Source organism: Callionymus lyra, chromosome 3, assembly GCF_982586985.1.
Source record: "Callionymus lyra chromosome 3, fCalLyr1.hap1.1, whole genome shotgun sequence".
NCBI lineage: Eukaryota > Metazoa > Chordata > Actinopteri > Syngnathiformes > Callionymidae > Callionymus > Callionymus lyra.
This window is the reverse complement of record NC_141820.1, coordinates 21,015,467-21,029,892: the sequence shown is the minus strand read 5'-3', so window position 1 is coordinate 21,029,892 and position 14,426 is coordinate 21,015,467. Positions and strand designations below refer to the sequence as shown.

Below are 14,426 nucleotides of genomic sequence, written 5' to 3'. Positions count from 1 at the left end.
CAAAAAGACACTTAAAAACATTGAAATACCACCATGGTGCTCGTCTGTAACATCCATCTTGTATTCTAAGTTTGTTTGTAGCAGACGTTATTATTCTTTCAGTTGCTGTCTGACATCTTTCCTCATGAAAAACACATTGCAAGTGTCAGTGTGAAAGATTTACGCTGCTGACCGGCAGCATCTGCTAAAAACAATCTTAAAAATACAGACTTGTTTAAGTTTTTTCAGGAATAATTCCTCATGTTGAGGCTTAAATAGAAGATGGACGTTACAGACGAGCAGTATTGAGGTATTTGGATGTGTTTTTGGAGTGTTTCATTTCCGATGAAGCTGAACCTGGGCGCTACATAGATATAAATTTTTGTTTATAACTTTAAAAAGGACGCCCCCACCCCAAGTTCTCCCTTTCTGGTTCACAGAACAATTCCAACTTTTTTATTCGCTACGATGGTTCATGAGTTATTATACCTGAACCCTGCGTAGGTTTTGATGAGGTGAGGCTGGTCTAGGTTTGGATGGTTCTACTGTCACCGTAATGACAGTAATATGAGAGCAAAGATGAATGTTTGCTAATGTACGAGTCAGCAGTTGATATAGGGTCAAAGTCTTGAAAATATTTTAACATTATTCACTTTTTCAAGCTGTTTTTTTGGATTCACCTGTTAAATAAACCTAAATAGTGTTTGAACCGACTTTTAGCTTTTTTTCTGAATTCACATGAACAAGATAATTAATCCCCATAATTCATTTCATTAAGTTATCTTTGGCTAATTCTGGACATGATACTTATTTAACACTAGTCACACACAAACAACCACTAATAAAGTCATCAATGAACATATTTTTACCCAGAGAAGATTAAAAACTTAAGATTGCAATGATGAAATAAGTTATTGAGCAGCTTCAACAGAACGGTAACTTGTAAATATATATGTTTTAATTCATGAATATTTGTAGATAATAATCTCAGGCTTCTCTTTATTGTTGTACAGGGAAAAATAAATCCTCAATTTAAGTAGAGATGATGTAATTATTGATCGAGCGCGGGGTCAATGAGGAGCAGCCGCGTGTACAGCATGAGCGAAACCGATCTGGTTCTGTCCTCTGTCGAAGATGCTGTAGTACTCCGTCAGAAATATGTCGCCCAGGATCCACAGGGGTCCGTCGGGAGACATCATGTCGACGGCCTGGAAGCCGCTGAAGCACAACTCTCTGCCGCCGAGCATCTCCTGGTGACGGTGGTGAGGAGGTCAAAAAGGTTTGAAAAAGAACCAGGAACCAAGATTCTTCACTTCTTCTCGCTCACCTTCCTGACGTACTCTTTGGCCGTCAGCGTGTACTCCACGCCTCCCATGACGAAGGTCACGTGAGGCAAACTGGACAGCCTGGCACAGTCGATCAGATACTAACACACACACACACACACACACACACACACAAGTCAACTTCAAGTTCAAGCCCATCATCCTCTTCGCTCCTTCTTACCTCGCCGATGTTGGTGGGCGTCGCTCCGATCAGCTGCTGGAGCACCAGGATGTCGTTGGTGGGCCCAGTGATGAGAGACGTCCCCGTGTCGACGATGGCCTGGCAGCCTCGCGGACAGAAGGAGTTCACCCCCTGGACAGCCACGCTGGAGCAGGAGACCAAAGATACTTCTTGTCACAACACCTCTCCCGCTCAAACGTCCTGTGATCTGAAGCACCTGTCCAGCTTGATCTGCCAGTAAGCTTTGGTGGTCACTGGGATCCAGTTGATGGGTCCAGTGTACAGAGCTGCGTCTATCCCACCCAGCAGGAGCTCCCCTCCCGGGGTTCCACCGTACATCCTCCTGCAGGTGACCGAAAAAGATTATTTGGAAGCAAATAATTGTTGCAGAACTTTCGGAATTCTAAGTGGGTCTTTCCAGACGTAGAGACAATTGTCGATTAGTTAAAGGGTAACTAATGTGAAAACCCAACTCTCTTGACTCACTCACATGTTTCAAATGTTGAAGTCTTCTTCTCCAAGATGACCATACATCATCATCATGACCATGTTTTGAACTTATTACTTTATAAAGTTCTCCCCCGTCTGAAATCTCCGCGAACGAGAGGTTACGAGAGCGGAGTCCGTCATAATGTAATAATGGATTCACTCCTCCTCCAGCCAGTTGTAATCATGCCCCGCTTTGTTTATACAATGAGTGTCTTGGAGGTGGAGACTTCTGGGGTTTATGACACGTAGTGACAAACCCTAATGCTTGACCAATCATAGCCGAGCAGGTGTGGTTATAGTAAACAAGATATAATCTCCAGAAAATAAAAGCATTTCCAGTGGGCGGGGCTTAAGTACATTTTCTAATGTCAATATTTAAATAAAAAGAGGGTTTTGTACAAACACATACTGATGATACGATAGAGGTCCATGATTTACTTAAGACACACTTAAATCAACACATTAGTTGAACTTTAAAAAAAAAATGCTGATTTATATTTATTGAAACGTGTTATATTATTCTCAATACGTTCATCAACAGTTTTAATCTTTTTAAATATATTCTGACTCACATTCTCATGATATTTTATGACCAAATCTAGAGTTAAATAGAAAAGCATTCAAAGCGCAGACCTCTGACAAGCAGCTCATTCCACCCATGTTGTAATTGTGATATATACTGTATATATATATATATATATATATTTCTAGAACTAATAGCACAACCCAGTAGAAACATTAGAAACATCACCAAAAGGTTACTGTTCCTTGTCCTCCTTTCAATATAGTTATTATAAGTTCCTGGGTGTTCACCTCAACAACCGCCTGGACTGGGTGGATAACACTGCTGCTCTTTATAAAAAGGGGCGGAGTAGAATCTACCTGCTCCGGAGGTTGAGGTCGTTTGCTGTCCGGGGGCCACTCCTGAAGTCATTCTATGACTCGGTAGTGGCCTCTGCCATCTTCAACGGTGTGGTCTGCTGGGGGAGCAGCATGACAGCAAAGGATAGGGCTAAACTGGACAGCCTTATTAAGAAGGCCGGTTACGTCCTAGGGCGCCCCCTGGATCCTGTGGAGGAAGTGACTGGAGGGAGGATGCGGAGCAAGCTGGGCTCCATGAGGAGAAACTTGTCTCACCCTCTCCAGCACACACTGAGGGCATTGAGGAGCTCCATCAGTGATAGGATGCTCCATCCCCGGTGTGTGAGGGAGAGGTACCGCAGGTCTTTCCTCCCTGCTGCCATCAGACTCCACAACAAGAACACACCAAGATAACTATTTAACTGCACCTCTTGTTATTTATGTAAATATGATTGTGTATATATTATATAGCGCAGATTTATCTTTTATTCTATTTAGATTTTCTTTCTCGTTTTTATTTCTGGGTGTTTTTATTTCTCTTGCTGTTGTTAAACCGAATTTCCCCTCGCGGGACTAATAAAGGTTTTCTGATTCTGATTCTGATTAATCGCTCTTCAAGTTATCTTCACAGACAGGCAGACAGATGAACTGGTGAAAACCCTGCCTTCTCTGGCAGTGAAACGCCACGACTCACCTGCTGAGGTAGAAGGAGAAGACGGGTTTCTCCACGGCCTTCTGAGCCATCATGTTGTCAAAAACAGGGTTTCCCAGGATCTCGGCCAGAGCGGGGTACCCCATCCCGAGGACCCCGTCGAACCTGGCCATGACGAACGCGGCTCCAGGCTCGTACACCGACTCCCCAAATTCCTGATTCAGGGCCGTCAAGCCGCCGACCTGGCAGAAATTCATCATCCCAATTTGTTGAAACAATCCAGGAATGATAAAAACAGAGTATTTTTTAGATGAGAAATATATTGTGAATTTAAAAAACATTTAAAAAAAACGTATTATCTGCTATATGAAACTTTCTAAATACATTTAAAAAATATAATGCCAAACTCTTTAGAGAGAAGGGAAAGAGAAGTTTCAGATGGATTATAAGTGACTGCCGAACAAAATCTGATATTGTTTTTTATTTTTGAAATTGGACCAATTTAAAATTTTTCACAGGGGGTTTTCTGCCCCCCTTAATCAGTAATATTTGTTTTATTTCAAAGGATGAAATGTTTGGAAGGATGAAATATTCTACTGACACTGATCTACTCCCACACCTTCAGGGTGTCTCTGGCCATGACCCCCAGCAGGTGTCCTGACCCGTAGTGGATCCCAAAAATACGACCGTCGTGGCGGAACGAGGTGGACTCGAACGCCTTGAACTTCCTGTGCAAAGCTACACACACACACACACACACACACACATATACACACACACGTGCAAACACAACACACAGATTTCTTATCAAGTCAGGGTCGAGCTGCTCCGACTCAATAAATACAAGGTTTTGCAATAAAGAGTCAAACAAACGTTAAACAAGTAAATGATCAGATATATGAAATTATGATGGTAGAATTATATAAGATGTGTTTCGGTGTAGTGTTGTGTGTTTGTGTTACCGCAGGCCTGCGTGACACAGTAGGACGAAGGCACCCAGAGGTCCGACGACCCGGTGTCAAACACCACAGAGAAGTTCTGTTCTGGCGTCCCCAGACTGATCTCGCCGTAATACTGGGCCTGACACACAAATGTCACTTGTAGATAAATGTCAAGTTGAAGTAAAGAAATATTTAGTATTAGAGACTTGATGTAAGACATGGATTGTAGAGAGAAACTACATGTAACATTATTAATTCAACTTTTTCTATTCAGTAATATTTGAACGAAGGAATATTATCATTTATCTTACGTCCATGAAGTTGTAGATCTTCTCGCTGGTCTGTCCCACCCTCAGAGAGGGGGTCCCCGGCGGGAAACACTGCGAGTAGCGCCTTTTGAAAGTGTCGGGATGGTGGTCCTGAAGGAATTCCTCCAGCAGTCCATCAGCCCGAAGGCGAGACCGGATGGAAGGCCCCCTCTTCAGGGGGATCCTGCGTATATGAAGGACTCTTGAAAACCTGTCAATCAAAAGGGGTTCGATTCAGCGTTGACCTCCTACCTGAGCAGTGCCGACCCGGTCCATGTCCACAGGAGAATCAGCAGCAGGGACTTCATGGTTGCTGACTCCAGGGAGGCAGAAGTCAAGGACTTTATAAAGCTCAACTTCTGCCCTGATTGGATCAAACTGCTTTCAGAGAGAGAGAAAAAAATCCAGACAAATGACATTTGGATACACAGTAATAAAGTAAAGGTCTTTTTCAATTTGGGTCACAAATAAACTCTACAGAGAAAGTGAAACGGTCGAGATAATGCGTTAAAAAAATATAGAATTATAGTTGAATATGAGTTATTGTTCATGGATTTTAAATGTCATCTTATCTGAAAGCTGTGTCAACAAATAGAAAATACAGTCGAATCATGTAATGTTTTAAACTTGTAAGCAAGAATAAAGGTGAAGCCACACTGACCGAAAAGATTGTTCAAATATTTATTTTCTCTTAAATGGTTGTAAAATTCTAAAGATACTTGTAAAGTACCTGCTTTCAGCAAACATTAGCAAGTGAATTCTTAGCATCACGTCTTGTCAAGATAGCCGCTAACGCTAGTTAGCTCTTAATGCTAGCCACGCAGCTTCACTGATATTAACCCTTGAATCTTAACATAGTAACCATATTTAAATTGGCTAGTTTGTAAACATAAATTGTTGATCAAATAAGTATAAAACAAATGTGAACCCCATGTGATAACACGTGACCGAACCTTGTTAGAATGACTAGATTTTTAGTTGAATCTAAAATTGAAAAGGTGCAAAAGTAAAGTAAAAGCAGCAAAATGACCACAGTTGTACATGGAATCAAGAGAATATACATTATTTTGTATATTACTATATTTAAGAAACTTTACAGAAGTACCACCTTGTTCAACTGAATCACGTTTTTAAATAAACTAAAATGTTATCATAGTTTACAGTAGACATTTACAGGAACTATCTATGCAAAGCTAAAACGAGTTTATAAAAGAACACAGCAAGACTACACAGGTGATCTGAATGGGTTCATTTATTTCAGTAACCAAAACAAACATTGAAATTGTTCCGTCCTCATGCTGGCTCGTGATGTTCAGCCTGGAGCTATAGCATCGATCTTAGCTAATGTTGAGAAAGAAACGCTGTAAGCGTTCTTGTTACTTCACAATAGCTTCGCCACGGATGAGGTCCGGCTGTCGACAAGACTAACAGTGGTTTAACAGGAAGGAAAGGATGGAGCGTTTCTGGATTGGAACTACAACAATGTGATAAATAGTCAGAGTCCCTCCTCGGTCTTCTTCATCCTCCTGTTACTCTAGCAGGGGTGATGGTCCGGAACCCTTTTCCTACAGCGAGGAAGCCAAGATCACAAGTCAATAACACAAGCATGACATATAGAACCTCGACATGACAGCAGTGCGATCAAAACTGACCTGGGAGCTGCTTTGATGATGTTGTCGACCCTCAGGATCATCTCGGCCGCCTCAGACGCACTGAGCAGAACCTGACGCTTCACCTGGAACGACTCTGTGACGCCCATCTCGGACATGTCGCCGACCGTGCCCTCGATCATGTCTGAAGAAAAAGAGTACGGAGGAAATAGTTGCGGCATGTTTTCACTTCTGATCACACGTGTGAGGAAGATGGACTCACTCAGGCCACAAGAGTTCTTGTTCTCCTGGTGAGCGGCTCTCAGTTGGGCCACCAGGTCAGCGCTGTCGTAGCCTGCGTTGTCAGCAATGATGGTTGGAATCTGGGAACAAACACCAAAACAAAATGGTTCAGCTTTTCTTAAATAGTCTAAGGAAGACATTGCAAAGCCAGCTCTATACAGTACAGGTCGACTTTGGTTTGGTTGTAAAATGCTTAAAATGTAGTTACTAAAGAGTAGTTGAACTAGTTTTTACTCGCCAGTTCATAGAAGTGATTCAAGAAAATGTGAACCTAATTACTATTCATTTCTGGACCTGAAGTTAAAGACACGCAGAATCCTAGTGAATTTTCAACAACCTCGTGACCCATACTACACCTTCTTAAACAATTATAATCTGTCCAGATTAAGAAAACTGTGGTCATTTACCATCCTCAGAGCTTTGGCAAACGAGTCCATGGCAACGGCCTCCTTCCCTGGGGTCCTGTTGGCCAAATCTGTCACTACCTTGGCCATCAGCATTTCAGAGCATCCTTCACGAGAGAAGAGATCAAACGTTAATTGAACGTAACTCGTCAAAGTGTTAAAGATGTTACTCAGGACGCTGATCAAAAAGCATACCTCCTCCGTAGACCGTTCGTGGTTCCTTCACCGTCTGAGCCAACACACAGAGAGCATCGTGCAGCGAGCGCTCCGCCTCGTCCAGGATCTGCTGAGTGGCTCCTCGCAACACGATGGTGCAGGCCTCACCTGGAGGAGAGGACGGTCAGGACCTTCCGATAAACAAGAGACAAGGCGTGTCCTTACGTACCCATCTCCACCCCAGAGAAGTGGATGAGCATGTCTTCTCCGATCATGACCTCTTCGATAAGCTTGCAGTGACCGAGCTTCACCATCTCAGGGTGGTCGAAGGTGGACGTGATCTCACCACCTGCGGGTCAGAGATTTTGATCTTTGTTAAGACGGTCACATTATCAACGTACAATCGTTATCCTTAGTTTTAAAAAAGTACATATTTTTGATTAATTAATTAATTTTAAAAAATCCTTAAAAATGTATTCAAGTAAGAAAAATGTGAAATTTTCAGATATAATTTTTTCCATACCTGTGACCAGTGCAAGACGTTCAACTCCAGCAAAGTCAGCATGTTCAATGGCCATGACTCCTGCCTGTGCAAACAACTGCTCTGGATAGTTGTAGATCAACTGTCTGTGTGGAGAAATAAAAGAAATAAGGCACAATAATTCAGAGGAGAAGAAAAAGCGGTACTAGTAGATGAAATATGTTTGAATATAGATGTGGATAAAGGATAGTTGTAACTATTCAGAACCCCCCCCCCTTCCCCTGTACAAATAAACATTACAAACTAGCTGATATACAAGACATGCTCACATAAAGCAGATAGAAATTAGTGAATTTATTCCAACCGCCTTGGAAGGAAATGAAATACTAGAAAAGCTGAAAGCTCTGCCAAACAGATAATTTCCTCATATAATGCATCTGTTTCCTAATGTTTTTGTTCTACATTTAAAGCTGGCTAGGCTGATGCTGGAAACTGCAGCAACCGAAAAGTGCCAAGAAAAGTTAGTGTGTTTGGCAACCTTAAACAATGTTGAACAAACTCAGCCACATTTTGGCACAACAGAAACATGAAAAGCAATTTTAATAATACATTTGTTTTTTTAAGGCAGGTACATTTTGTGCACCGTCCTGAACACAGTAAGGGTAAAGCCAAATATGTGAGTGACTTCAAAATGTTCCTGGATCCTCGAAACCGTTTATAACATCAGGTAATTTAGCTAAGAGAAAAAAATGGTGAAAAATAAAAAACTGATGGCATTTAAGACTTAAAGAAAATTAAGTTTGATTGAAACGAACAAGACCAAGCGTTTGTACCTGTTGATGAAGCAGTTAATTCCGTGTTTGAGGATTCGGTCGACCTTCTCCTTCATCTTCTCCTTCTCTGCCAGTTCAATCTCTGCGACCTTAGCAGTCGAGTCTACGCGAACCCTTGAGCCAAAGATCTAAAAAGGAAATAAACCAGTAGGTTAACAACAAGCACAAAACTGACCGTCCATCAATATCTGTCTTGACTAAAAGCTTTTGGTTTCCACCTTGATCTTGTCTGTATCCATGCCGGTGTTGGCGATGAGGATGTTGACATTCTCAAGCCTTTTTGGCTGGTTGACGCCGATCTTCTTGTCCAACAGGAAGCCTGAAAACCGTTAGGCGTTAAATGACATCAACCAATAACAAGGCAGCAGCTGAGGTCACATGTTCCAACCTTCATCCAGGTAGGAGTCTGTGAGGCTGCCGCCCAGCTTCTTGATGACGTGGATGGCCTCCAGGTTGCCAGAGCCCTTGAGCCTCATGACAGCGTTCACAGCAAGCTTGGCAAAATGATCTTTATGGTGAGTTAGGAGTTTGGAGGAGAGCGTTGTACGTGAGATGTTGAGCAGATCTTCTTGGAATCGAGCGTCATCGTTGCTAAAGATGCAAAAAGGTAAGTCTTGTTAAGCTTGCCCAAGTTACCGAAGAAGTAGTCGATAGAAAGGTTGATGAATCAATCACCTGTGGTCAACAGCTGCTTCCCTCAGAGCATCCCTGGCCACCTGTGTGGCCTTCCTCCAGCCAGAGATGATGGTCTGCGGGTGAATTTTCTTAGCAATGAGAAGCTCCGCCTCCTGTCATGACAGAAGTGTGCATGGTCAAAATCACATCCATTTGTCGACCTATAAAGCTTTATTAGATATTTCAGTAAGTGACATGTTTTATCCTTGCTTAAAGACAAAAGTGAGCTTTTAAACGTTACTCTTATCCTTTAATTAATAAACAAATAAAACAAGACATACCCGGAGCAACTCAGCAGCCAAAACAGTCACAGAGGTTGTTCCATCTCCAACTTCATCATCTTGAACCTTTGACATGTCTGAAAATTAAATTAAATTCACGTTAAATACGTTAGAAAACATGTTTCATAAATATTTGTATCATTTTTTTTTTTTTTACTTACCAACCAGAACCTTGGCAGCAGGGTTGTCAATGCCAATGGCCTTCAGGATAGTCGCTCCATCATTGGTTACTGTGACTGTGGAACCCCTTGCTCCACTGATCAGGATCTTATCCTGCGAACAAAACATATTAAAACCATTAGCCATCCACAAAACAATATTATTCCTCCATGATATTTTAATTTATTTATTCTAACATTAAAAACGGTATTATAGCCAAGTTGTAGACTTGCATAGTCTAAAATATATATTTCTAAAATAAACAATTGTTTATATTATGAAACAGAAAAATTAAGATGAAGAAGAAAACATAAGCAATTTAATACATGATTTAGGTAAATATGAAGGCACTTACCATTCCTTTTGGTCCCAGAGTGCTCTTGACCAGGTCTCCAATGGCAATTGCGCCCACAAAGGACGACTGCAGGGAAAGCACAAGCAGATGTCATCTAAGGTTTTTGATACCAGTGATTACAACGACAAAGATATACAAAAGAAACTCACCAATCGAGCAGTTTCTGCTTTCTCTTCATCAGCTCCATGCTTGAAGATGTTGACGGGGGCCATTGATAAGGACGCCTGAGGCGACAAGACATGAATTGATCATTCACAAAAATCATAATAACATACATTGTTATAAATCAGAACTGTGATTGAGGGAAACAAAGATAAAATCGGATTCGGTATTTTGCAAACATGTGTAAATAAACAAGTCATTGTATGTATAATCATAAACAAATACAGTAAATTATCATTATTAAAAAGTTACAAATATGCACACACTTGAGTATATTAGGCGCCACAGAATGGCTGCCTTGTTGATTGGTTCTGTTTCTATTCCTTGTTATTTAATTTAATTATTTTATTCAGTACTGACACCACAAAAAAAAAGTCCACGTTGTGCTTGCAACACTTTAAAGGATTCTGATTATACGAAGGTTTCTACAAAGGCGTGGGCGCAACAATTTATTCCGAGTTCCGTAAACGCACCAGCAGTCATCCCTGGAAACCGCTAGAAGCTTTGAGAACTATTACACAGCAATCGCTGAGATCAAGCTTTTCACCATATTTTCCGTGTAAAAACAATCCTTCTGTGTGTGAAGTCATGCGTGCTCTGGTGAAAAGTGATGTTCGGTTGTAATATTCAAGTTAAAACTGCCATTTATAACCATGACAGCAACAAAGACTGACAAGCTAAACTAGCATGCTACACATAGCCACCATTGACTTCGTCACACATCGTTTGGCCATTAAATCTTGATATAACGCTGCTGTTAATAGAAATTGAACTGGAAAATGTCTCCAACTATGTCATAAAACCCAGAAATAGGGAAACTGTTACAGTTAGCGTAGCAGCTAATGCAGTCACAATGCCCATGTGGTCGCCGGCTAGCCCGGCATGCTAACATCGTTTTTAGAACAGATAAAACAAAGACAAATACATTAACAACGTGGTTTAATATGATCTATAAACATTCAAGCATACATTCGAGTATATTTGGCATTCGTGGAATGCAAAATAAAGACAAATAAGGGACATTAATCTCACCATGATGTCTGTGGTGCTGAACACTCAACGTAGAAGGGCTGGACCACGGCGATGACGTAACTACGTAAGGAACGTAAAGCCTCTTCAAAGAGATCACGGAAATCAGTACGTCGGTTTGCGCACGTTGAAAATAGGCACAATAAGCTTTAATGTATTATTTTTTTTATTAATCACTTCGTTGAACTTTCATCATCATATCGTTGCTGTACAAAAGCTCAAAATGAACCTTCAAATTAAAAGAAAGTGAGATAAAACAACCCACAGTATTTTTTTTATATAAGCATTAATGGTGTGTTTATTTCTCAGAGAGTTGTTTTGTAGAAAGACAATAAGCTGCTTCAACGCAGGAACAAGAAGTCCTCAAATGTTTTTAGAAGATATTTCTCATCTCTGCTTCTTCTTCAAGCCCCGCCTCGGTCTTCTTTGATTGACAGGCTGCACAGGTAAACAGTAGATATGCATGGGGAACATCTTGAAGTAGCTGCTGACCCAGGGTCTGCAGGAGGTCAACGAGAGAGGGGACAGTTGGTCATCATTACATATACATTTTATCCTAAAAAATATTTAACAAGGTGTCGACCCACTTGGCCACACGCTGACTCAGGGTCAGGTAGCAAAGATCCTGCCACAGCAGTTTGTTCTCTTGTCTCCAGAGAAACTCGTCTTCCTGCTGCCGTTCCATGTCCAGACGAAGAGACTCTCTGAGCTCCGCTTCGATGGATCCGAGCTGCTCACAAAGATTTGACAGAACAAGTTTGCATCATATTATTTATTTCTTAAAGGGATTTTAAAAAGATGTGATATTATAATAGCAAAATAGAGAGATTACAGATTTCTAAAGAGAAATAACAATGTATTCCCTGTTCTTCTACCTCTTCCAGCAGACTTCTGTTGTCCTCCACGAGCTTCTGCTGCTCTGTCTGGACCAGAGGACTTTCAAGTGTCAACACGTCTCTGTCCTCGTCTCTCATCGCAGCATCTCTGGATCTCACACTCTGTTTGGAAACGATGGGAGGGAGGACACACGTGCTGGGGAGAAGAAACGGTTGATGTGCTTATTTTATTATATTATATATATTTATACAGTTTTAATTAAGAATTTCTGATATCATGCTCTATGGCTTTCAATAGTTACTTTCTCAACAATTCTTTGTTCCTGTAGCGATGTAAGTTTCAGAATTCTATTGCCACAAAATAAAAAATAACAAAAAAAAACAAAATAAAATACATTTACAAGGATGATATTGTGTTTTCAAAAAAACAATATGGGTGTAAACGTGCAGGGAGGCATTTAACAATAATTAAACATTATACTCATTCAACATTTTGTTAACTGTTAAATCACAACATGGATTATTTAGTATGTTTTTTTATTTTGATGTTAGAGATATAAAAACATGTCTCATGACTCAATTTTCTTTCAATTTATACCGATAAAGTACAAACACACGCCAAAAAAAATCTGATTTGTTTTTACAACAGAATCTGATCAGTGTAACGTGTATCCTTCAGTTAAGATCAGGCTTCAGTGGAGAGTATCACTCTCTCGCACGGACACACACACCGCACACACACACACACACACACACACACACACACACACACACACACACACACACACACACATTCACTGGATTTACTGTGACACAGACTGATAAATACACACAAACACACTCCTGTTGCAGATCCAACACATGAACAACATTGATCCAACACAAACATACAACACAATGTTGTCAGCAGCTCGTCCCAGCAAGCCAGGGTTAAGAAGCATCACGCTTTAGTTGATTTTAAAAACTTGCTCCGAACCAGCAGCCAACAAACTCACGACAAACAACTTTCATATCCACTTGAACATCTTCGTGCGATTGTTGTTTGTATGCTGTGAACCAGTCATGGTCTCACCTGTGTTCTCTGCTGTCTGACTCTTCTTTTATCTGGGAAAGATGGCGGGCTCCCATCATGCTCTGCAGAAACACACTCACGATCAGGTGTCAGTTAATTACACATTCCCTGCAGAGACAGAAGTTGAGAAGGAGAGAAGAGACGGTTTCACCATCGACAAGAGTTTCCGTGGTGACAGGAAACGTTTGTCCGTCAGTGTCCAACAGACAGAGGACACCATCAGTGACACACACTTGTTATTATAGAGTATTATATTTTTGTTAACAGCCTTAATTTGACCAAAATTTTCAAATATATTTTCATTCTGTGTCATGAAAAATATGAACAAAGCAACTTAAAACAGTTTGTAGTTTTGTTTTAACAATTAAACGGAGACACTTGATTCAATGTTTAATTTAATTACTAAATGATAATTATTATAAATAATAAGTCAACACAATACCATGCATTGCATATTAATAAATATGTCTGAGTATGTATGTACGCTTTTCTTTACTGTAGATATATAATGTTAATCAAAACAGAATTTGAAAAAGGCACAATATTTTCAGAAGAAATAATTATATAATTTTTCATTGTAAATATTGTAAATAATGGACATTCCGAATACATAAAGACAAAAAAAATATTCATATAACTTTTTAAAATTCAAACAAAACAGAAAAATAAATGAAACAAATACACTTTTCCACCTAAGAAAAGCAAAAAAAAAAAGGTTTGTCTTGAAAAGCAGCCAATCAGAGAGAGTTATGATGGCAGTAGGCTGCAAGGCAGCACCAGCTGAACGAGTAGCAGTAAAGCTTAAACAATTAAAGCAATACTCAATAAAATATATACTTCAAAGGTCAAGATAAAACTGATAACACAACAGGAGTTCCAGTTAATCAAGGAAAAGCCTGAACAAATAAAAACGTCTTAAGATGTTTCTTGAAAGAGAGAGTGAGGTGGATCCCATCCCAGCTACTTCGGGACAGAGGCCAGGGACACTCTCAAAAGGTAGCACACAGAGACACACAACCATACACACAAACACAATCACACCTAAAGAAAATTTAGAGTGTCAAAGTTCTTGGTTTTTGTTGTGTTGACGGGAAGAATAAAAACTGTATTTAAAGTTGACAGTTTCAACAAGAACACTTTCATTATATTAGTTTCACCCTTTGACTGTATATTCAATGTTTCTCCAATAAGACTTTAGATACTAAACATACTTTATTCAGACTCACCATGAGTGATCCGTCCATCCCGACCCTTCCGTCCTGAGAGCGTCTCTCCACTGCAACTGAAGCTCGGACAACTGACCCGTCGACCGACACCTAATTAGGTTTGTGCGTCGACCTCCTCCACCTGAATTA

The 14,426-nt window shown here is 40.4% G+C and overlaps 2 protein-coding genes across 2 annotated transcripts; both read right to left on the bottom strand.

Annotated features, from left to right (window-relative positions):
• Window positions 1–1,049: 1,049 nt before the first annotated feature.
• On the bottom strand, window positions 1,050–5,044 carry nots (nothepsin). The gene is made up of 9 exons (XM_087786051.1): window positions 4,989–5,044; window positions 4,740–4,920; window positions 4,450–4,567; window positions 4,107–4,225; window positions 3,530–3,729; window positions 1,703–1,828; window positions 1,486–1,630; window positions 1,307–1,405; window positions 1,050–1,229 (listed from the first exon to the last, which is right to left on the bottom strand). Exons 1-9 carry the CDS (start codon window positions 5,042–5,044, stop codon window positions 1,050–1,052), a joined length of 1,224 nt encoding a protein of 407 aa, XP_087642177.1.
• Window positions 5,045–5,970: 926 nt separating this feature from the next.
• Window positions 5,971–11,258, bottom strand: cct2 (chaperonin containing TCP1, subunit 2 (beta)). Its single transcript, XM_087786962.1, has 16 exons — window positions 11,167–11,258; window positions 10,122–10,196; window positions 9,973–10,038; window positions 9,620–9,731; window positions 9,459–9,535; window positions 9,178–9,290; window positions 8,891–9,093; window positions 8,721–8,821; window positions 8,503–8,630; window positions 7,712–7,815; window positions 7,418–7,537; window positions 7,228–7,356; window positions 7,036–7,139; window positions 6,609–6,708; window positions 6,389–6,530; window positions 5,971–6,301 (listed from the first exon to the last, which is right to left on the bottom strand). The coding sequence occupies exons 1-16, from the start codon at window positions 11,167–11,169 to the stop codon at window positions 6,271–6,273; spliced, it is 1,608 nt and encodes a 535-aa protein (XP_087643088.1). The 5' UTR covers window positions 11,170–11,258; the 3' UTR covers window positions 5,971–6,270.
• Window positions 11,259–14,426: the final 3,168 nt, after the last annotated feature.

Excerpts from the sequence above, each read along its gene's own strand:
- nots (XM_087786051.1), bottom strand. The coding sequence starts at position 5,044 with ATGAAGTCCCTGCTGCTGATTCTCCTGTGGACATGGACCGGGTCGGCA. Across the intron at positions 1,631-1,702 it reads TGGCAGATCAAGCTGGACAG|CGTGGCTGTCCAGGGGGTGA; the intron begins GTGCTTCAGATC and ends CTCCTGCTCCAG. Across the intron at positions 1,230-1,306 it reads CCAAAGAGTACGTCAGGAAG|GAGATGCTCGGCGGCAGAGA; the intron begins GTGAGCGAGAAG and ends CACCGTCACCAG.
- cct2 (XM_087786962.1), bottom strand. Across the intron at positions 9,732-9,972 it reads CTCTGGGACCAAAAGGAATG|GATAAGATCCTGATCAGTGG; the intron begins GTAAGTGCCTTC and ends TTTTGTTCGCAG. Across the intron at positions 9,536-9,619 it reads TGCTGCCAAGGTTCTGGTTG|ACATGTCAAAGGTTCAAGAT; the intron begins GTAAGTAAAAAA and ends TTTAATTTTCAG.